General features: G+C 41.1%; 1 protein-coding gene across 1 annotated transcript; it reads left to right on the top strand.

The window, feature by feature from the left end:
• The first annotated feature begins 4682 nt into the window (after window positions 1-4682).
• On the top strand, window positions 4683-15611 carry MRPL19 (mitochondrial ribosomal protein L19). Its single transcript, XM_025932491.2, has 6 exons — window positions 4683-4835; window positions 5009-5126; window positions 10151-10269; window positions 10484-10618; window positions 14885-15066; window positions 15223-15611. The coding sequence occupies exons 1-6, from the start codon at window positions 4733-4735 to the stop codon at window positions 15442-15444; spliced, it is 879 nt and encodes a 292-aa protein (XP_025788276.1). The 5' UTR covers window positions 4683-4732; the 3' UTR covers window positions 15445-15611.
• Window positions 15612-15614: the final 3 nt, after the last annotated feature.

The following is a 15614-nucleotide window of genomic DNA, read 5'->3' as shown; positions in this document are numbered from 1 at the left end:
TGTTGATGCAGGAGGTCTCAGCTCTCAGCATCAATTAATGTGTACAACTCAGTGGATTCAAACATGCTTAGCCTTGCTACCTTTTTTGGAAACATAATCTTACTGTGGAAGTCTAGTTCACAGAACAGATAAACCATGGAATTGCTTTCTTTGGTTGAGCTGAGATAGCCCAGAATCTGCTGCCCATGCTACCCCTGGCCCCAGCACAATCTGAAAAGCTAATTCAGATTTGGAAAGCAGAAGACACTCTGCCTGAGTATATCCTTTTTCCAAACATTTTTTCAAGGTCATATGTTTACATAGCTTTTGTTATAGAGTGATTGCTAATAGGCTGAGAGGGGCAGCAGGTATGTGAAAGAATTGGCAGGTCCATTCTGACTGGGTGATGCCCCTGCCGTAAGACTGTTAAATATTTGACTACCACGCGTGATTATATCTATGAAGGGAAGACGTTAGAGGAGGCAACAAGGAAGGACAATTGCGGGACATGTACAGAAGACAAGGTGGTATTCTTTCTCCACATTTACTATTCCATGACCCAGTGGAGCAGGCTCTGTTGAGAGGCAATACTGAGCTGCTTATAGAAGACAAATATTAAACTTATGCACGTTTGAATACAAAAATGGCTCTCTGGCGGGTAACTTCTAAGGTGGCCTCCAATAATCCCTGCTTCCTAGTATTTATGATCTTGTGGTCCTCTCTCCCTGAGTGTGAGCTGGACCTAATGACTTGTTTCTAATGAGTAGAACACGGCAATAATGAAGGGATGTCACTTCTAAATTAGATAACAAAAGGACTGTGACTTCTGCCCCACTCGCTTTCTGTCTCTTGCTAGCTCACTCTCGGGGAAGCTGCCATCAGATTATGCCCTGTGGAAAGGCCCTTGTGGTAGGCAACTGATGTCTCCAGCCAACAGCCACCAAGACCTGCCACCAGACACGTGAGAGAGCTTGAAAGTGGATCTCGTCTTAGGTGAGCTTTGAGATGACTGTGGCCCCAGCCCACAACTTGATCACAGCCTGAAGAGAGACCCTGAGTCAGAATCACCCAGCTCAGCCACCCCTGGATTCCTGACCCACAGAACTGTGAGACAATAAATGTTTGTTGTTGCAAGCTGCTAATTTTTGAGTAATTTCTCACCCAGAAATAGATAGCTAATAAAGGTGTGTGTGTGTGTGTGTGTGTGTGTGTGTGTGTGTGTGTGTGTCTGTGTCTGTGTGTGTGTGTCTGTGTGTGTGTGTGTGTGTGTGTGATTTTGAGGTAATATCAAGGTATTTTATCCAGGCAGAAAAATGCCACAAGACTTTATATGTAATATGCTTGCTTTGGAGAATTTGTCATGGCCCTGGGTCTGCCCTCTGCCTTGGAAGACCAGAAATAGATTCGTCAGCTCAGCATAACAGATTCATCTTTAGTCAGACTCACATGAACTAGATCTATGAGACTTCTATGACAACACCGAATGCTAGTTATTAAATTATAATGAGACAAAAAATTATGCTGGCCAGCATACCAGAATACTTACATCTCTATGACAAGCACTTTCTCTCTCTGAAGGCATAGTTTCATATCAGATAAGAATGAGAGACTTGCTTGATAAACATAGAATCAGAGCAAAGGTAGTTAAGCATAGGTTTGCAATGTTTCATGGCAATAGTCTAAGGGATCACCTCATACTAGGAATAATTTCATCAGTGGAGCCAAACAACTCCACAAATGTTGGTTACAGCCCCATGAGTCTATCTTTACTCCCAGATGAACTCATCAATGGACCTGGAATTTCCCCAAATCACTTGGCGAAAGCTCCTTCCTTTTGTGGGCAGTGACTGGCCAACATCTTGCGTTATGACTCTGGTTTTCTAGGCAACCATGATGACCAACCCCTCTTTGGATGAAAAGATTTTTTTCTTTGGGTGAGTTAATACATGGATTAATACATGGATTAGCTTATAGTCTCTTCTTGTTGGTCTAGGAGCTGTTTTGCATCTTTAAAGTAAGTTTAACGCTAATTAAGAACGTATTGTGATCCAGACATCTACCTAAGAACTTTATTTATGGATTATCTGAATTAACTCCATATAGCAACCAGGTGAGGTAGGTATACTTATATCCTAGTACCAAGAAGGAAATGAGGGCAGAGAGAAGATGCTTAAAGTCTCACAGCTAATACACGTCGGAACCTTGTTTGGCCTGAATTTGCTTTCCTAACCACCTTTTCCTATCTCCCCTGCCTCTACACTGATGGTTCTCATACTTGAAGAATCATCAGGCTCACGTGGAAGATTCCTTAAAGCACAGATTGCTGGGCTCCACCCCCAGAGTTTACGACTCAGTAGGTTTAGGGTGGGGCTTGAGAGTCTGCATTTTTAACCTGTTCCCAGGTGCTGCTGCTGCTGCTGATCCAAGGACCACACGTTGAAAACTTGTTTTGTGTTTGCTTTGGTTAGGTTAGCAAGATCTCTCTTTTGGAGTAGTTTCCTGCCTCCTATTCATTTCTAAGGTGCACCTACACTGATCTTTCTAATTTTATTTGGAAATATTTATTGAGTATCAGGCACTGTGCTAGGCACAGAGGATGAAATAAGGAGCAATAACTTGAAGTGGGGCATTTTCCTGGAGCACTTTCTTTCCTTGGCTGCACACCATGTAATGTTGTTCATGCTCTCCTTTCTGTGAGTGTAAAATATAGAAGTAATATATCTAAAGTTCTATAAGCAGCCCACAAAATAGTTAAAGTATCTCTGTGCTCTTCGATTTTGCTCTTTGCAGTTGTTTGGTGGAAAAATTAAAACTACAGCTTGTTCTTTACGATAATGTCAGAGTGAACTGATGGATTTGAGGTAAGCAGGAATATGGGAAAAGATAAGATTCTTCAAGCTCATTCTTCTCGTTTTGTAAGGCTCTACAAAATAATTTTTTTCATCCTCAGAAGGGTGGGACATCAGGAATGACTGAGAAATGTTCACAAAGTCCTGCCCTCTTCCTGTGAAAGTCTGTCTGTCATTTCTCTGCCCCTATCCAGAGGCCCTGTCCCAGCAAGAGTGATGATCAAGCTGTTTGGGGCTTAGTTGGCCCAGAAAATTTGTCACCAGTACCAGTCACAATTATGTTTGTCTCTCCTCCCTTCTTCCTCTTCTCTTAAACGTTTGAAGTCTCCTTTTTGGGTGGGTAGAAAAAGTCTAAAATTTAGCTAATCTGAAATTTTGGTTGTGTAATTCCTTGTTATTATAGAATAAATTCCATTCTAATCAAGGACGTTGGAATTAAATTAGAAAACCCTGTCTCTCCTCATGGCATTTTTAATTCTGTCCTCAAAACATGGCCTTCTTTCTCAGGCTGATGTAATAGTTCATGTATCTTTAAGATGGCAAAATAGAGTCATGGGGGCAGGCTGTAGTGTTTTGTTTTGTTTTTTTTTAATTTTTAAATTAAATTAAATTAAAATTTTTTTGGAGGAGGTTGTTTTCTTTTTGGGCATTTGATTTTCATCCCAGGGTCAACAAAAAACTATGGAAGACTTTAAACTGGGGCAAGGCAATGGATGAGGTATGTATGTCTGAGCCACCTTTTGGGTTGCTATGTGGAGAAGAACTGGAGGGACCTGGAGGCAGGAAGACCAATGAGAAGGCAGGTACAGTGGTTTGCAGTGATCCTGAGGAGGCAGGATGGTGATCTGGATTAGTGATACGGGTGACAGGATGAGAAAGTATAAGGATTCTTGAGATAATTTATGGTACTACATGTAGTTTAAGGAACTTCACCTGAGAGACAGGGAGACACCAAGGATGGCACTAAGATATTTGGCGTTAAGCAACAGATTGTATGTTGAAGCCATCACTTGAGATAGCCAACACTGGGGAGATGGTTTGGAAGTAAACGTAATGCATTCAACATGAACATGGTGAGTCTGAGATGCTTTGGGACATTAATGCAACTGGAATGACCAATAAGTAATTAATAATCACATTACTCTGAGTGTGAAATCCTTCCAGTGGCTCACCATTGTCAAGGGTACAAATTCCAAATTTCTCAGCAAGACTTATAACCTACCCTTTTGAGTTTCATTTCTGCCACCTATCCCAGCCACATTGCCCAGCCCAAAGTCAATTTTAGCATGCTCTCTGGAGTCTCAGGGACCCTGTGCCAACTGCATCAGGAACTATTTTCTTTTCTTTTTCTTGCATTCAACGAAGAGTGAGGGCCAGATAACTGGTAGGTGCTGGGATAAAATGGTGAGCAAACATGACCTCGTCCATGCACTTTCCGCGCTAGACAATTATCCAATAATTACACAAGTAATTCTAAATTAAATTAAATTAAATTAAATTAAACTAAATTAAATTAAATTAAAAATAGAATTGCAAATAGTATCAGAGGTGCTAATGGAAAGTACCTAGTAAGGATAAGAGCCTATACCGGGGTTTTGATGTAGCGAAGCCTGAGAAAGTGAAGATAGAATTGATTCACAGAGGGAGGAAAGTGTTCCTATGGAGGGGTAAAACTTGGCACACTGTGGGGGAACTAGAGAAATATATACTTTCTCTAAAATACTTAGGCCAGGGTTGGGGGTTATTGGGGGGAGTGGAGAGGAAAAGGAACAGAGGAAAAACCAAACCAAAACAAAAAAGCCTTTGGCTGCTTTGTCCCATAGCAGCCGCCGTCCTATCTCAAGTAGTCCCGACCTCGTCGCACTGGTTATTGGGAGTTGTAGTCTTGACCTTAGCGAGCAGACATGGCGGCCTCCGTTGCAGGGGCTTGCGGGGCCGCAAGGGACCTGTCTCGAAGTTTTCGAGCCGCCAGGGGGCTGCTTCCTGCGCTAGCCTCCGTCACCTGGCGTAAGTGGAGCGGGGCTTGCACACCGGAGGGAAGAGGGAGCTCGGGGCGAGGCTCGAAGGAGGCAAGCCTAGAAGTCTGGAGCAACCCTCGTGGGACGCGAGTTGGGGGAGATTGCAGGGCTCCGCGGGAGTTCAGGGCGAGTTCTGTTGACCTCTGTCGTCCGCTACTGCAGGGGCCCGCGTGGGGCCGGGCCGACAGCAGAGCACCGGACCTTCGGAGCCGGGCGCGTTCAAGCCGCCGCCGAAACCGGTCATTGTGGACAAGCGCGGTCCCCCTCTTCAGGAAAGGAGGTGAGGCCCAGGCCGGCGCTCGGTTCCCGCTTTTTGGGTCTGTGCGCTTGCGAACCTGCCTTTACTTTGGAGATCTAGCCTTTAAAGCAGAGGTGGAACCCCCACTGCACGAGCTTGTGTGCAGGATTCATGAGCTCGTGTGCAAAGCTCAACCACCTCAGGTTTGTCTTCCCCCCCCTTTTCCCCTTTTCTAGCGTTGAACTTTCTCTGCAGCCTTATTAAATCAGAACTAAAAGCAAGGATTCTCCCTATTTGAAGCTCTTTGCTTCAGCATTCAGATTGTATCAAGAATTTTCCTCTCAAGTACATAGTATTTTACTTGTTTGAGAAACTGATCATTCCTTGCCTCGGTAGAAATGGATTGGCCAGAGCTCACCCTGTTTTCCTTTCTCTACACACGTGTTTTAGTTTCCTGAAAATGCTATACAGTGATAAAATTTTCCGGTAATTGGTGTCTTAAATTTGCTTTTAAAAACAGTGTGCTTAAGTGACTTCTGGGTGGCTCAGTCCGTTGAGCGGCGGACTCTTGAGTTCCACCCAGGTTATGATCTAAAGGTTGGTGAGATCCAGCCTAGCATTGGGTTCTGAGCTGATAGCTCAGAGCCTGCTTGGGATTCACTCTCTCCCTGTCTCTGCCTCTCCCCTGCTTGCGGGCATATTCATTCGTATTCTCTCTCCCTCTCTCTCTCAAAAATAAATAAACTTAAAAATAAATAAATAAATAAAACCCAGTGTGTTTAAAAGCCTGGTTCACTTAAATGAATGGTGGCAACTTTGGAGGTATCTGTAAGTTTAGGTAACCTAGTTGTATAACAACCTTATTAAAAAGACAATTTTAGCAGGAAAAAGTTGGTGTGATTTGGCTATTCCTTGTTGGTTGGATTATCTCTGCATGCCTATGTGTGTGTGTTTAACATTGCAAATATCCTGTTCTAAGTTGAACATTGAATTTATGGAAGGTAGAGATTCAGAAAACATTTCCTTACACAACTTTTTTTTTTTAAGTTGAGAAAGGAATATCTCTCGTAAATGGCAACAGTTATTATAATTCAGTTAAATGGGAATGTAAATTGTATAATTACTTTGGGAAACAGTTGAACAAAATTTAGTAATTTTGAGGTTGTGTATACCTTTCCACCCAGTCGGTACACAACTTAAAGTAATATGTACAAGGAAATATGTACAGAAATGAACACAAAAGGTATTTATAACAAACAAAAATGTAGAAGTAGCCTCGATAGCCATCAGTAGGTGAATAGGCAAATGCATTTATACAATGGAGTATTATACGGCAGTGAAAAATAAATGAACTGGAGCTGACATGGATAAACTTCATAAATATGTGTGGAGAAAAAACAACCTGCAGAAGAATTGATAAAGTATGATAGCATTTTTATATTGCTCAGACATGCAAATGTAAAGTATAAAATGCGTATGTACATTTTACATGCATACATGCATATGTAAAGTATAAAATGTACAAGGGAAATTCTTCACAGAGAAATCAGACCTATGGCTTTCCCAATAGCCATACAAGCTGACATTACATACCTCGTGATGTGATAGGATAAGATGATCACCTCTATAATATTTTTACCCAAAATATTTAACCTTGGTCTAGGCATGTGGAAACAATAAACATTTCCAGAATCCAGGGATGGTGTATAAGACAGTAGGTTTTTGGACTCTTCAGAAAAGTCAGTGTTCTAAAAATACAAAGATGGGGAATAGTAGCAGTTTAAGAAACTAAAGCGAGTAATACCCAGATACAATGTGTGAAGCTTGATGGTGGCTTGGATTGGGCAACAAAAGGCCTTTTCCAGGACAATTAGATACTGTTAGTTCAGATATGTTTAAATACAAACTACATGTTAGATTTTGTTGTTGAATTATTGCAGAAGTTCTTAGGTGTCATAAAAGTATTGTGATAAATGTAGCAGAAAATCCCTATTCTTAGAAGCTTTCTAAAGTATTCTGAGATGAAATACCTTGCTATTTGACATTTCAAATAGTTCAGGAAAAAAATTATATGTATATATAAAGCAAATATGTCAAAATGTTGGCAGTTGATGAAACGAGATGGTGTGTATATGGGTATTCATTGTATTACTATTTCAACTTTTTGGTGGGCTTAAAAAGTTTCAAAGTAGGAAATGAGTGTTGGGGGTCATCATCAAAAAGACATGACTGCTGATTGACCCATGGGCTGAACCCCGGCTCCTCACCCCTTCCCTTGTCTTTGGAATGTGGGTTCTGCTTGCCTTTTCTGCTCCTAGAGGCTGCTCCAAAGACATAGCCTCGAGATGATGATGTGGTATTGAAAATACCTACATAGTGTATGTGACTGAGACCACTTAGGGCCTCTTTGTAAATTTTTTTTTAATTATCTCATTTTATTTTTTTAAATTTACATCCAAATTAGCATATAGTGCAACAATGATTTCAGGAGTAGATTCCTTAGTTCCCCTTACCCATTTAGCCCATCCCCCCTCCCACAACCCCTCCAGTAACCCTCTGTTTGTTCTCCATATTTAAGAGTCTCTTAGTTTTGTCCCCCTCCCTGTTTTTATATTATTTTTGCTTCCCTTCCCTTATGTTCATGTGTTTTCTATCTTAAAGTCCTCATATGAGTGAAGTCATGATATTTGTCTTTCTCTGACTGATTTTGCTTAGCATAATACTCTCTAGTTCCATCCACATAGTTGCAGATGGTAAGATTTCATTCTTTTTGATGCAGGGTAATACTCCATATATATATACCACATCTTCTTTATCCATTCATCAATCGATGGACATTTGGGCTATTATTGATAGTGCTGCTATAAACATGGGGGTGCATGTGTCCCTTCGAAACAGCACACCTGTATCCCGTGAATAAATGCCTAGTAGTGCAATTGCTGGGTCGTAGGGTGGTTCTATTTTTAACTATTTGAAGGAACCTCCATACTGTTTTCCAGAGTAGTTGCACCAGTTTGCATTCCCACCAGCAGTGCAAAAGAGATCCTCTTTCTCCGCATCCTCATCAACATCTGTTGTTGCCTGAGTTGTTAATGTTAGCCATTCTAACAAGTGTGAGGTGGTATCTCATTGTGGTTTTGATTTGTATTTCCCTGATGATGAGTGATGTTGAGCATTTTTTCATGTGTTTCTTGGCCATCTGGATGTCTTCTTTGGAGAACTGTCTCTTCATGTCTTTTGCCCATTTCTTCACTGGATTATTTGTTTTTTGGGTGTTGAGTTTGGTAAGTTCTTTACAGATTTTGGATACTAACCCTTTATCTTATATGTCGTTTGCAAATATCTTCTCCCATTCTGTCGGTTGCCTTTTAGTTTTGTTGATTGTTTCCTTCACTGTGCAGAAGCTTTTTATTTTGATGAGGTCCCAATAGTTCATTTTTGCTTTTGTTTCCCTTGCCTCCAGAGACATGTTGAGTAAGAAGTTGCTGCAGCAGAGGTCAAAGAGTTTTTGCCTGCTTTCTCCTCTAGGATTTTGATGGCTTCCTGTCTTACATTTAGGTCTTTCATCCATTTTGAGTTTATTTTTGTGTATGATGTAAGAAAGTGGTCCAGGTTCATTCTTCTGCATGTCGCTGTCCAGTTTTCCCAGCACCATTTGCTGAAGAGACTGTCTTTATTCTGTTGGATATTCTTTCCTGGTTTGTCAAAGATTAGGTGGCCATACGTTTGTGGTCCATTTCTGGGTTCTCTATTCTGTTCCATTGATCTGAGTGTCTGTTTTTGTGCCACTCTTTGTAAATTTTTAAGATTTGGTGTCTTGCTGCCACCCAGGACAAGCCTGTATGTGAATTCCCTTTGCTGTTACTAAAACTGTAACCTACCCACTCTGAGTGGCCTGCCTCTTTCTTCAGTATCTCCTTGTCCTTAGAGTATGGGGCCCAGTTTCAGAGTATACCTGGGAAGCTCCTGAGAAAGGGGTGAACCAGAAAAAGGAAGAAACTTCATGGGAAGAATCATCACCAAATTTAATGAATTACCACATAGTAATTAACTGTGGGGGAGGGAAGGGTGCACTGGGGCTTCAACTGTATTGATCATTTATTTCTTAGGATGGGTGATAGGGACATGATTTTTCACTGTAATGTCATTTATGCTTTTAAAGAGGTTAGCTTAGGGGTACCTGGGTGGCTCAGTCAGTTAAATGTCTGACTCTTGATCTCAGCTCAGGTCTCGATCTCAGGGTCGTGAGTTCAAACCCTGCCTTGGGCTGTGTGATTGTTGTGAAGCCTATTTAAAAAGAGAGAAAAGAAGGAAAGGAAGGAGAGAGGAAGGAAGAAGTTAGAGAAGTTAAAGAGGAGAAGAGGGAGATTATTTTTAAGGTCATAGTTAATGATTTATATTTGTATTTTTCCAGACTAAATTTATTCAAAAAAAATTTTTGTTTTAGTGTTTATTTATTTTTGAAGGAGAGAAAGATAGAGCATGAACGGGGGAGGAGCAGAGAGAGAGGGAAACACAGAATCAGAAGCAGGCTCCAGGCTCTGAGCTGTCAGCACAGAGCCCGACGCGGGGCTCCAACTCACAAACCGTGAGATCACGACCTGAGCCGAAGTTGGACACTCAACCGACTGAGCCACCCAAGTGCCCATCCAGTGTAATTTATTTTAACACGCACAACTCGATGTGAGGCTTGTGGTTTATGGCCATAGGCTTTGTTATCTGACAGACATGCCTGTGTTTAAATCTTGACTTGATTAGTTCATAGCTAATATAACAGTACGTCAGTTTACCTTCTGCAAGCTTCATTTTCATCTGTGAAAGGAGATGATGACAGCCTGCTCGCCTAATTGTCGTGAGGACTAATTTATGCTCTCGGTGTGTTGTAAATCTTTAACAGGATGCGAGGTGAGTACTCAGGAATTGTTAGCTATTTTCTTGAGCGTCGACAACAGTTTTAGAAATAAATAATCAACTTTTCTTAGGAAGAAAGAATAAAACACGTCAACATCATAATCTTTAATTTTTAAGTTTGCCTTTAATTTTTTTTTTATTTATATTCTTCACAGGTTCTTGAGTCCTGAATTTATTCCTCCAAGGGGAAGAACAAATCCTCTGAAATTTCAGATGGAAAGAAAAGATATGTTAGAGAGGAGAAAAATACTCCACATTCCAGAGTTCTACGTTGGTCAGTAAGAGCTGCACGCTTTCATTATTGGTGGTGGGCAGGCTTAGTTTTTTTCACATAGGGAAGAGTGTTTTTCACAGATCTGGGTTTTGCCCAGATGAGATACTTATTCCTAATATATTAAAATATTTAGGAAGTTAGGAGGTTACCTAGAAATGCTGTTTGTGTGTTTCTGCAAGTCTTGTAAAAGTTCACTTCTCTTTTGAATTTGTAGGAAGCATACTTCGTGTTACTACAGCTGACCCATATGCCAGCGGAAAAACCAGCCGGTTTCTAGGGATCTGTATCCAGAGATCAGGAGCAGGCCTTGGAGCTACTTTTATCCTTAGGAATACTATCGAAGGACAAGGTAGCTTCCATTTCATTAGTTTAATTTTCTGGAAAATGGTATCTCAGGTTCTATTTTGTGTTCTGCATGCTGGGAGAAAACGTCTGGAACTTGAAAGTGAAAGGGATTCCGAGGCCTGACCTGGGCCCGTGGCCTAAGAATGGGATGAGACTGGAGGCTGCGGAGTAAGCAGTCAGTGCTGTGCTTTCCCTTGAGGGCTTCTTTCACCACAGGACGACCACTGTCAGATTTTCCGACCTCTGCCAGCATCACAGGAGGAGACAAGTGACTATTAACAGTGTGGGGAACATTCAGTGTAGGGGGCAATAACCCATGAGAACATTAAGACAAACATAATGATGTCTGTATGAGTCACTTTTCCCTAAAATGAATGCCCCCATTTTGCTTTATATTATGATAGTCACCACAATAATCGTTGTTTGATAAGAATTAGAGGAATTTTTAAAAAGGCAAAACTTGTTTGTTATGCCTAATAAATAAGACAGAGGCCCAAGCGGCAAAATTCTAGAAACATTATGAATCGACATGGCAGAACAGTAAAATTTTCTTTTTTTCTTTTTTTTTAAAAATGTGTATTTATTTTTGAGAGAGAGAGAGCAAGTACCTGAACAGGGGAGAGGCAGAGAGATCGGGGGACAGAGGATCTGAAGTGGGCTGTGCACTGATAGCAGAGAGCCCGATGCGGGACTCATCTTGTAATGACCTGTGGTGCCGTGCATGTCGGAGCTTAGCAGGGCTTACAAGTTGCAGAAATGTGTGCCTTCGATCAGATCATGTGTTTGGAGAAGCCTTGCAGTAGAAAACCATGATCATAGGTGTGTGAGATGGACCTTGGTTTGATATTCTTTCTTTTAAAAAATTTTTTTTTTTTTAACGTTTATTTATTTTTGAGACAGAGAGAGACAGAGCATGAACAGGGGAGGGTCAGAGAGAGGGAGACACAGAATCTGAAACAGGCTCCAGGCTCTGAGCGGTCAGCACAGAGCCCGACCCGGGGCTCGAACTCACAGACCGCGAGATCATGACCTGAGCTGAAGTCGGCCGCTTAAACAACCGAGCCACCCAGGCGCCCCTGATATTCTTTCTTAAAACTGAGATATAATAGTTTCTGCCTTAGTGTTGTGGTCCGTTGTGGGTGATATTCTACATGAAGTACTGAACACTGAATACTCCAAAAATGTTCACTCCCTGTTGCCCTCCTCTAAGGTACTTTTGACTGTTACAACCTGTTTCAACCTTCCCCATCGATACTCCTTTCTTTGGTGTTTTTTCTAGTCCAGTGGCTTTAAATACCATCCATATGATGAGAATTTCCAAATTAAAAAAAAGAATTTTTTTTTTTAATGTTTATTTTTGAGAGAGAGAGACAGAGCATGAGCAGGGGAGGGGCAGAGAGAGGGAGACACAGATCTGAAGCAGGCTCCAGGCTCTGCACTGTCAGCACAGAGCTCGACGTGGGGCTTGAACCCACAAGCGTGAGATCATGACCTGAGCTGAAGTCAGACGCTTAACCGACTGAGCCACCCAGGCACCCCGAGAACTCCCAAATTTAGATCTCAAGGACTGACCCTGTCCAGGTTCCGGATTTGTACATACAACTACCTCTTTGACATTTCCGGGTGGATATCTTTTTTTTTTTTTTTTTTTTAATTTTTTTTTTCAATGTTTATTTATTTTTGGGACAGAGAGAGACAGAGCATGAACGGGGGAGGGGCAGAGAGAGAGGGAGACACAGAATCGGAAACAGGCTCCAGGCTCTGAGCCATCAGCCCAGAGCCCGACGCGGGGCTCGAACTCACGGACCGCGAGATCGTGACCTGGCTGAAGTCGGACGCTCAACCCACTGCGCCACCCAGGCGCCCCCGGGTGGATATCTTTTAAGCATACGACAAGCTCAGAATAGGATTGTTTTCCTCACAGTGTGTTCCTCTTGGTTTTTTCTATGTCCATAAGTGGCACCACTGCGTACGTACTTACTTAATCAAAAATTCAGGAGCTATTTTTAATTATTCTCTTCATATATCCAGTCAGTCAAGTTTTCTTGGCTTAATCTCCAAAAAATATATTCCAGTTCTGTTTGGTTCTCCGTCTCCATGGCCACCACTCGCGTCCATGCCGCCCTGCCTCCTTCCTGCCTGCAGCTATGCTGTATCCCTGGTTAACTTTCCTGGCCCACTGACTTACTGTGCTCCAGCCAAAAAGACCTTTTTCTGTTTTGTTTTGTTTTTCCCCCCAATATAGCAAGTTTGTTAAGACCCCAGGGACTTTGCATTTGCTGTTCTTTCTGCCTTGAGCACTCTTGGCTATTTGTAGTGTCAGTCTAAATTGTGTTTTTAGAGGGGCGCCTGGGTGGCGTAGTCGGTTAAGCGTCCGACTTCAGCCAGGTCACGATCTCGCGGTCCGTGAGTTCGAGCCCCGCGTCAGGCTCTGGGCTGACGGCTCAGAGCCTGGAGCCTGTTTCCGATTCTGTGTCTCCCTCTCTCTCTGCCCCTCCCCTGTTCATGCTCTGTCTCTCTCTATCCCAAAAATGAATAAACGTGAAAAAAAAAAAAATTGTGTTTTTAGAGAGGCTTTCCCTTGCTATACTATTCATATACTATTTATTCCCCAGCCACAGTATTATTACTCTGTTTATATTGACTATACGAAATTACCTTAAATTATGAATTGTAAATGAAATTTTGGTGTGTCTATTTATTGTCATCCACTAGAATATAAGCTCTATGAGAGGAGAAGGATTTGATCTATTTTGAGTTCACTATAGGCACAGTCCCTAGATCAGTACTTGGAACACAATAGGTATATAGGAAATAATGGATTAAATCCTGGTATTAAATAGTGGATGTTAATGTTGTTCATACATATTTGTATTTCTCTTGGGATTATTTCAGGAAACCTCAGAATATACTCTTTCCCTTAAGTGTTTGGTGCTAACGGAGGATGTATCTTAAACTATTACTTGTAGCATCTTGAAACAACAATGCTGTTCCTAGCTTGCTTCATATGGAGAGCCCCAGTATGTTTTTTTTTTTTAGTGTTTTATTATTTATTTTTGAGAGAGAGAGTGTGAGTGGAGGGGAGGCAGAGAGAGAGGGAGACACAGAATCTGAAGCAGGCTCTAGGCTCTGAGCTGTCAGCACAGGGCCCGACACAGGGCTCAAACCCATGAACTGTGAGATGATGACCTGAGCTGAAGTCGGACGCTTAACCAACTAAGCCACCCAGGTGCCCTGAGCCCCAGCGTGTTTTAAAACCTAGGCCATCCTGGGATGCCTGGGTGGCTCAGTCGTTTGAGTGTCCGACTCTTGATTTTGGCTCAGGTCATGATCCCAGGGTCATGGGACTGAGCCCTGCATTGGGCTTTGCACTGAGTGTGGAGCCTGCTTAAGATTCTCCCTCTGCCTCTCTCCCTCACTTGTGCACTTTCTCTCTCTCTAATATAAAAAAAAAAATTTTAAAAGGAACTGATCTGGATTAAAAAATAAATAAATAAAACTTAGGCCATCCTTAGGAGGGAATTCTAAACCAAAGTTAGAACTTAAAAACGTATTAACTCTTTGCGTCATTACTCCTGTTGCCCTTAATGTAGGAGATCAAGTTTTATAAGTAGTTGGGAAACAAACAAAAATGTGACAGTGAAGAATTTACTCAAATTTTCTCCAGGTTAATAGTATCAGAAGTGAAGAGTGTGGGGATGGGCTAAATGGGTAAGAGGCATTAAGGAAGACACTTGTTGGGGTGAGCACTGGGTGTTACACATAGGGGATGAGTCACTGGAATCTACTTCTGAAATCATTATTGCACTATATGCTAACTAACTTGGATGTATATTTAAAAACTAAAAAGAAAAGGAGATGAAGAAAACATTCTCAGGATCTAATCCCTCTTCTGATACTAGACCCTAAACAATTTTAACACTGTTATCGTGGTCTCTTAAGATCTTTTTGGGCCAGACCAATAAATAAAAAAGGATTTGAAAAAAAAAAAAATAGTACCAGAAGTGAAGAGATGTGTGACTGTATTTATAGAAGACATTTTTCTTTAGACTATCATTCTAACTCAGATTTTTTTCACTTTTTAATCTACATGGACTTTAATTTATTTCTTTTTCTTTCGGTAATCTTTATCTTAAAAATTACAAATTTATGTCACATGTCCTATGTGCAAAACCCTGTGCTAGTTCCATTATAAAATAGTTTTTACTGTTGTATAAGGCGTATACAGGCGTCTGGGTTCAGATTGTAAGAATATGTTTTCTCTGTTTAGGTGTTGAGATTTGCTTTGAACTTTATAATCCTCGAATCCAAGAGATCCAAGTGGTCAAATTAGAGAAACGGCTGGACGATAGTTTGCTATACTTACGAGATGCCCTTCCTGAATATAGCACTTTTGATATGAATATGAAGCCAGTCGTACAAGAAACTAGCCACGATGTTCCTGTTAATCAGGTATGAGTTGTATTTGTAGAACTGAAAGTTCTATATAGAGTAAGAAAGAGTCACCTTAATGAAAACTTTTAGAAGAATTTTGCTTGCTACTAAACAAATTCTTTCTTTCTTTCTCTTTCTTTTCTTTTTTTTTTTTTTTTTTAATATCATCTGCAGCTGAAAGTAAAAATGAAGCCTAAGCCCTGGTCCAAACGCTGGGAACGTCCAAAATTTAATATTAAAGGAATCAGATTTGATCTTTGTTTGACTGAAGAGCAAATGAAAGAAGCTCAGAAGTGGAGTCAGCCGTGGCTTGAGTTTGATATGATGAGGGAATATGACACTTCAAAAATTGAAGCTGCAATATGGCATGAAATTGAAGCATCGAGAAAATCCTGATTCTGAGACTCAGTTTGGTTATTTGCAGAGGATGTGCTGACTCCCAGAGGATTTACTTAAAGACCAATTTAATTTTATATATAAGGACATAGTCATCAAATCAATTAAACATTCATTAGTTTATGAGTACTGTTGCAAAAAAATAAAATTAGCATGTCAGTTTATTACTT

Source organism: Puma concolor, chromosome A3 (assembly GCF_028749965.1).
Source record: "Puma concolor isolate L17-30 chromosome A3, mPumCon1.1.hap2, whole genome shotgun sequence".
Lineage (NCBI taxonomy): Eukaryota > Metazoa > Chordata > Mammalia > Carnivora > Felidae > Puma > Puma concolor.
The sequence above is the reverse complement of the archived record's forward strand: the minus strand, read 5'-3'. Positions and strand labels throughout refer to the sequence as shown.